Source organism: Euwallacea similis, chromosome 18, assembly GCF_039881205.1.
Source record: "Euwallacea similis isolate ESF13 chromosome 18, ESF131.1, whole genome shotgun sequence".
Taxonomy (NCBI): Eukaryota; Metazoa; Arthropoda; class Insecta; order Coleoptera; family Curculionidae; genus Euwallacea; species Euwallacea similis.
This window is the reverse complement of record NC_089626.1, coordinates 309,434-318,053: the sequence shown is the minus strand read 5'-3', so window position 1 is coordinate 318,053 and position 8,620 is coordinate 309,434. Positions and strand designations below refer to the sequence as shown.

The window sequence follows — 8,620 nt, the reverse complement described above, 5'->3', positions numbered from 1 at the left end:
AACACACTGCATTTGAAGACACTAATTGACCAGTAGGCAAACAAACAAACATTCGAGAAATTTGGGAATTATTCGAGAATTGACATATTTTTTAAAGTACCTACATAGCAGAAAAGAGTTGTAATTGCTATATTGATTATTATCAATATTATATCACCTTTTGCATAATTAGTAGTATAGGTATAGTAGAGTAGGAACCCAAGTGCGATAGGTTTATGTGCTTTCTCAGACTTATCACAATATCTTAACCACTCGATAGGAAAGATCTGTTGTCCGCTAGGTAACTGTAAGATATTAATATAAAATACTGAATAAAACACCAAAACGTTTTTCGAAGATTGCTACATGGATATAACAATACAAATCAGACGTCTAAGTAGTAGTCAAATTCCTGCATAATCCATATTGTTAAAACGTTGTCTTGAAACATTACGTTTTCTGTAAGAAACAAACTTTGGAGTTACTGAAGAAATATTTTAGCGATAAATTGAGCTATAGGAATTTGCCTAGTTGATTTAATAAGTAACAAACATCAGTACCTGCTCGAGGAGTAATACACTCATCATGCACGAATACCCGAGCAAACTGTAGAGACTGCACGTGGTTTTTAACAATTATAAGCAATTCTACAAAAATGCTAATTTTTATAACTTATTATTATTATAATAAATGCAGTGACGTTGCTTTAACAGCAATACATGTTATATAAATGTATTTAAAATAAAAATTTGCCTACTTAACTTAGAGGAAATTCGAATTCCAGGGAATCCCAAGCTGATTACCTTCGTCCCTTATCCTGGATACACATTTCCATGTTTCGACTCCATCTTCTGTTAGGAAAACAAAAAAAAATTAACGAACATAAGAAAAGGTCATCAAAATTTTTACATCATTTCTCATACTAAACGGTGCTTCAATAATGCGTCTACTTCAAATGGAAATTTTTAGGCCGATCTCCCCTTATGGACATTCCACATTTTTTGTGTGTTGATAAAGAAAGTAAACAGATCAATTTGAACAATTTATAATAAGTCAATATAAATAGTGTGAGTGATATGAAATATTAGCAGGCACCATCTAATTATTGGGCTTACTACATACTGTGTGGTTTAGTCGCATGGAATTTGTTGAATCGTTATTTCCATTAATGTAGATAATTATTTAAAAAAAGCTCCGAAATACCCACCCGAAATTCAATGTGAAAATAACATTCTGCGATGTAAAATTATCGCACCTCACAATAAAAATCCAAGAATTATCATTTACTGAAGGTGAAAATTTAGAATTTTTCGGATATCCAAAAATGCAACTTTTTTACGGCTTAACTGACTCTGCATTTTATAAGGTTTTCCAGATCGTCGGATTCGGATCGCCCTATACAAGGGCCATAATGCTATGTATGTATAATATGTAGAGTTGTATACTGTAAAAAATAATTTTAACAACTCGTCATCTGGAAAACGGTATAATTCATCATATAGCGTGGATACCATTTTAATTTAGAATTTTAAGGAGAGTAATTAATAAATAAAATACCGCGTGTTTCAATAGAGAATATTTAAGATTAATTTGCCATGACTGAATGATTATGTGAAAAAATTTTTTCTTTAGGGAAATATTTTAACGCAGCTTAACATTTTTGTGTGAATAGTTTTTTTCTCCTTCTTTTATTTTCTTATTTTTTTATCATTTTTCCTTCTTTATCCACTGTCTACACATTTAAAAGCGACCTTGTATTATTAACAGTACTATCCTTAAAACATGCTAGATACTAACGTTAACTTTTTTCAAACCAAAATAGCGTTAGTCTTACATTACATTGCTAGTAACAATCAATAAGCACACTTGGTGGGGAACAGTGGTTCAGGTAGAGGTACAATGAGCCAAAGATATTTTATCCACCACATTGACTCATTTTATACATATTATCAAAGGGTGACAAACGACAAAAAAGCAATTAAATTTACAAGTTTCATGCACATTTTTCAAGAAAGTCAAACACATGCACTGGGCGAGGGACAATCGAATTAAAAAACATTTCTGCAATGAATATCTCAATGTATTCGATTGTGACATGTAAAAAATACAATACCATATGATCTTGAATAAACCTGAATAAAGTATTTAGTACTACGCATAATTTAAATATTATTATTTAAATATCACAACTTTGACAGTTTAATTCTTTACCATTTAAAAAAATGATCTAAATTTGAGATTCAAATTCCTGTTGACAAAAACTAAGAATATTGAAAACACGCTCAATTTTTACACCCATTTGTTTCTTCTTCAATTTCAACGCCTTCAGCAATTTAACTTATTGTTTCAGCGTTCAATTTCAAAAGTGACAAAATACTAATAAATTCATTTAAATACCAATAAATAATTCCTATTTAACTAATATTACAGTCTCGCTTAACTATGGAACTACTTTATATAAATCAAGCATCCCAAGTTCTGTCATTTTGTAAATGTTTAATAAATACAAGTAGAAAAATGTGTAACCTGCAGATGCTTGACAGAAATTGCCGGTAAGACGCTGTATAGGGTGTCCCACACTCTATGAAATATTCGATGTTTTTCGAGAACTGATGAATAGTCATTAAACATATACTATATCAATATCCTCTATATTATTTCAGTTTTTGGACGTCTTTGGACGTTCACTTTCCTACGTGACAGAATTTTTTTAAATAATTCTTCCATCGTTTCAATGTGCGGGACACCCTGTATACAAAGGTGTTCAATAATTTTCATTAATCTTTCAGTATAATTTTAATGGCGACTAACTAAGATTAAACAAGTGTGCTCACTGATTATTTAAATACAATAAAGAACGCAATAATATATCGTACAATTCGGTATCAATGTCATTTAAACGTTTACATGAGTATTATTATATTGGCAAATCATGGAAAAGTGATTTTTGGAGTTTTAACATTGTTTAATCGCTTCTTATGCAACTGAGATTTCAGAAGTTCTACGGGAGCGGCCACAAAGTAAATTTTGCTTTCAAGGAAAATAAGTTTGACCGATGAAATTTTGCTCTATTGGACAATATTTTCTTGAAACAAATATTTTGTATTGTGTAAAAAATGTTATATAGCAGTGTTCGTGTAAAATTAGAAATTTAGGCATATTTTTACTCCTTTTTTCACCCAGGGTATATTTTGGAATACCAAAAATCAGTTTTTGAGATATAAACGAGTGGCAACTTTTGCAATTCATGTTTTCTTTATATTTTTGCGACAAATTTAATTTTAATTTATGTCGGATTCGAGTTTTTGCCGAAGATTTATTTAGTTAGCGATAATTGGTCGTAAAGAATAGCGTGTTTCCTGCAATCGCCAAATTCGGATGGGCGCTTTAATATCAAGATAATACATAATGAAGAATGTAACAGTCGTGGAGCCATAGCGTGACTACAGTGATGATAATGCGTTACAAATGAATAAAAAGTTCATGATGGGTTATCAATTGGAAACAGCAGCATTAACATGGTTTTACTAGCAAAAGCTTGATGGCCTAATGAAGATGCTTTATTGTATTTTAACGCCCCTATAAAATTACAATTCAGTTGATCCAAACAATTAAAATTGGCCACAATTAAAAATTAAAATCGACTAACAGTAAATTAAACTAGCGGAATTTAATAGCTCGACAAATCTTGCGAAGTATGCAATGTGCTAAATACATAATATGTAGAGGAGAAAAACTGAAACATGTATTGCGTGGTACTATTTCGGAAAAAATATAATTAATACTGTCAACATTTAATAACATAATAGACTGGCAGAACGTTATAGAATCGGATGAAAAAGGCATTAGATAATAATTAAAAAAAAAGTCCCAGTCACGGTACGTACTTACAGCGCGCAATGGCAAACATATAATAATACGAGCTTTAACGAACAATAGCTCGTATTGGTTCGAATCAAATAACAGCAGTTGACCAGATTGTACTTTATAGTATGGCACATAATAAGTCAATTCTCATTCACAGTTTATACTGCGGTATTAACGCAACAACTTACCTCGCAGTCGACTTCGGCCGTATGTTTCTGAGTTCTGTATATCTAGCTCCTGAGGTCCTGCTTCTGTCCAATAGCGGAATGTGTTGTGTCCTTCGTTTGTATATGATAATTCTGCAAACGAGAAATTAGTTCAGTGCCAGATCCAGAGTTTTTTTTTTCAGTTCTAACCAACTTTTCCCAATTAAGCATTAAAAAAAATCCCACCAAATAAATTTTTAAATCAACTCCTTAGTTAATATTAAGTTAGCTTATTAAGCGGACAAAACATGGAATGTGGCAAAAAGTTAACAATAAAAGTTGAGTTGGTGGACCAATTTAGAACCCACCTACGAATAAAATAGGCAAACATTGTGGGTCAGCTCTGGACCGAAATTTGTGATATGTGTAAAAAATTTGCACAATTTTGTCAATTAATGGTAATTCGCGTTCCATTAAGTCGATGACATGTAATAAAAAATAAATGAGGTGGGAATTTTTTTACATCTCGCAAACACCCACAGGCAAGCACTGATGAGATCGTGGCGGGGTTTAAAGATAGAAGATCATGCCTCGAGGAGGTGGCCGTAATTTAGAAGAAAAGCAGACTGCCACTTAAGCTAAATTCGTGATTTCCTTAACTTATTTAGCTTTAGAATTTAGCTAACATTACCCGTTAGACGTCTAGATTTCAATAGCAGACAATTTTATAATAAAAGCAACAAGCACCAAGTTATAATTATGTACGGCGGTACTCAAGGGCAGCATTTTTTAATGGTTCGTACTTTACCCATTGTTTATTTCACAGTAATATGATTTCAGCAAACATGGATTATTCTAAAACCACAGAAAAATGCATTATCTGTTAGGTTTTACTCTAGCGGAGATTTTTAGTTAGCTCACACACAAACTACCACACAAAACGCAAGGCAAAAATATTAGGTTTAGTGTAATGGTTTCGTTTATTTTATTAAATTATTAGATATTTAATATAGATCTACGGCACTACTACAAACTTTAACTAACGATACTGTTATATAGACAAAAACATGCTAATAACAAACGTGCCACATTCTAGCAGGTACGCCACAATATTACTTTACAAAAAACAAACAAAAACACCTAAAAATTACATCACATTTGCAAATAATACTATAGTACCATGGATATCACGTTTTAAGTTGGCCGTAAACTGAGTTAAATTAAAGAAACTAAATTGAGAGGTACGTGGAGAGAGTTATTTGCAAGCCAAGTTTAAAGCCAACTTAAAACGTCTCACCATCACGTTTGAGAGTAATTTCTCTTTTTAAAGGAACTCAAAAAATACTCGATTCTGTACACCCTGAGCCACGAATATGCATTTAAAAACAAATTTATATCCGTATCATATCTCTAATCTCACATCACACATGTTATTGGTTTTCCTGAACTTAATTGTCAATGGAACTCATCCTGAAACAAAGAAAATTCTTATTAGATTTTAATATATTCTATGTAGTTCCGGAAATAGGCTTCTCGTGTACAGCTAAATGGCATTTAAATGCAGTATTGTGCCATTGTTGTTGCAATAAAATATTAATATTTGTAAATTCCAATTTGTCTTCAATACGTTGGAAGATGATTCTGGCAAATCATTTGTTATCAATACATCTCTGTGTATTCATTAAGTCAGATACAGCAAGCACGGCTAATTCGAGATGCTTATGCATATAAATTGAGATTTGAAAAATCATGAATATAAAAGGCAATCAAATCACGTTATACACCTGTTTCCAAACTTGTGTAGTTTAATTTAACTTTATTTTGTATTAAATTGAGCATAACCGCGAATTAAATATATTTTTATCGTGTCGACGTGCGCAAATGAACGAATGTAACACATAACTAAGTAATCAATTTCGCTCCAAGAATGGACGTTACAAAAGTTTCTTGACTGAAACGTGAAAATTATGCTAGAAATTTCCTTCTGGGGCTTTTTTGCCTCTCAGAGGTTTTGCGAATTTGCCGTCGTTTTTGAATTATTGACAATGGAAATGAAGAAGTGGGAATTTATAGGATGGATGGTACCAGATCGCGCAGTTAAACGAAGTCACATTTATCGTTTGATTCGTTCTCCTGAGGTTTCTATCAATCAAAATTTTCACTGGTCTCCATATGAGGATACCGATTGCTTTCTGGGAAAAACACTCGGTTCAAATAAATTTCTAAGAATTACGTTTTTCGTCTCTTTAAAATCTTTACGGATTAAAGGACATAAAAATCCTTCAGATACGCTGAGCGATACATAGAAACTGAAGTGTTGTACTGTAAACTATCGTTTTCCAGTTATTAGTGAGAGTAACGAAGAAAAACGCATTGCCATCCAGCCTATTCGTCCCATTTTCGCAACGACGCGTTTGGAAAGATATTCATATGTACCTACATGTGGTTTTGAAATACCAGGTATTGAATGGTATAAACCAAAATAAATAGTTGAGAAGACATTGCTTTACAATAGACAGTTCAGAAATGTAAGAGAAATGTTTGCACTTCCTGTATACTATGGGAGGACTCATTTAGTCATCTTATGGACACAGTACTACCTATATTACAATAATACCTTTACAACTTAACTGTTTTTTCTCTTCAAATTAAAAACGCTTGTAGCCGCAAAAAGAAGAAACCCAATAACCCAATCCAGAACTACTACGCTGATCTTGTGCATATGTGGCAATAAACTACCATAACAGCAGATTAAAGAAAGCTTCAGGTATTTTGATATTAAAAATGCAATTTCAATCAAATTATCGATAAAGCTAATTAGAGATTTGGTGTTGAGGAATTATACATGCAGAAAATAGTAATTAATTCAATGGCACGGCGTATTCTCAAAGTAATAAATCTAGCAACATAAGTGTGCATCTAAATGTTGTACAAAATCCAAATTGACCATTAAACCATACTAATAATAGAAAAGTGTATAAAATATCATTTTTCTTACACGACTACCTTGAACGCACGTTAGACCGTAAAAGGTCTCCTACAAGTAGTAGATTAGCGCACTAATAAGAAATTGCATTAGGGTTGTAAATTGAAAATTTCGGTTCAATTGGCAAGAAGCAATTCACGACAACCTAATGGAAAACCTTCTAAATAAGGAAATTTCCGGTAATTATGTTTAATTAAAAATATGCAAAAATGATAATAATAATAGGTAGGTACGTAGAATGTTTCTTTAATAAATGAGGTTGAATTGAAAAGTTGGCACTGAAAAGTTTACTCTGAAATAAATAAAACATTCAACATACTTTTTTGCCCCACCCTGTATCTGCACAATAGCTAATCTCTTCTATACTAAACGGTCATCCCAAAAAAAATCAATATTTTCTGTAGGTGATATTTCTAGGTAAGTTTATCTATCTACTGTAAGTATCAATGAAAACTTGTATATAATTGATGAAATTAAGCTGTTCTAGAACGCTCTCGACGAACTGCAAATTCTTATGTAAGTATCAAATAGTAATCACTACGTACTGAATTATTTTCAATTGCAACTCAAATAAAAGTTAGCACATACAGTATTTTACTAAAACATAACCGTCTGAATAAATCATTATAAAGTCAATTAGATACCATAGCCACAACTCTCAATTATTTCTCTAGAAGTCCACAAGATCATTGAAACTGAAAGTGGAGGTCAGTAAACAATGCAGACATACGTAACGCTTTACCATTGAAGAAGCCAATATTAATAATAAATGAAATTCATTTGCGGTTTTACTTATCAGTTTGGGAGAATACTATAACTGCACTTCGATTATGCGTGTAAATACCACGGGTAATTTGTTTATGCACCATAAAGATAATAAGTTTTTTTAATTTATAAATAGTACATTGGCCGATCCCTGAAGCTTTCCTCGTGAACAAATAGAAAACACATTGGTGGTACATACCTCACCCTATGAATCCCGCCGATAAAGACACCAGCAAGGCTATTAGAGCTGTGGTAATTGAACTAATACCAGAACTGGAAACTCTGGCTTCTTGAACGCTCGAACTTGCATCGGGCAAAGGAGGGTCATCCACGGTTAACATATCCGAGTACCGGTAGAGAAGGTCCATGATGACACCATTGCTCCAGCCAAACCCAAGCTGCACTTCGTACTCACCACCACCTCCTCCTCCTCCGAATACCGTCGAGTCATACTGAAACAAAAAAAAGATTTTATGATTTACACTAGATGTTCGGAGGATTGTGAAATTCGTCCATATGAGGAGTTTGAGTGTGAAAATCAAAATATTGAAGAGGAAGTGCGATAAAAATGCTCTACAAAGCTGACTGGATAAATCTTCCACGTGACAATAATTAGGAAAAGAAGTCACCTGCTTTGAATGGAAAATCATTAGATTTAAGGTGAACTGCCAATAGACTGATAAAGTAGCAAAACCTATTTATGTGTTTTAGGCTGCAGCAATATTAATGAGATCTTTCCAAACAACATTACGGACAATGCGGAAAAAATCGCTTATTACAACTAACGTTCTGTGACACACATTCTGAAAAGCCAATTTAAATTAGAATTAACAGTTTTTATCTCAAGTTTTAGCAATGATATTCAAGAAGGCGAAAG

The 8,620-nt window shown here is 32.6% G+C and overlaps 1 protein-coding gene across 3 annotated transcripts in view; it reads right to left on the bottom strand.

The window, feature by feature from the left end:
* Positions 1 to 581: 581 nt before the first annotated feature.
* LOC136414879 (trehalase-like) overlaps positions 582 to 8,620 on the bottom strand; it is a 30,217-nt gene continuing 22,178 nt past the window's right edge. For 2 of the 3 annotated variants that reach the window (XM_066399139.1, XM_066399138.1), the window contains 3 exons: positions 7,948 to 8,195; positions 4,035 to 4,145; positions 582 to 830 (listed from right to left, as the gene is read on the bottom strand). In XM_066399139.1, coding sequence (XP_066255236.1) covers positions 779 to 830; positions 4,035 to 4,145; positions 7,948 to 8,195 — 411 coding nt within the window. In that variant the 3' untranslated portion in view covers positions 582 to 778. Of the gene's footprint in view, positions 831 to 4,034; positions 4,146 to 4,953; positions 5,463 to 7,942; positions 8,196 to 8,620 lie in introns of those variants that run through there. The other variant, XM_066399140.1, reaches the window with a different exon arrangement.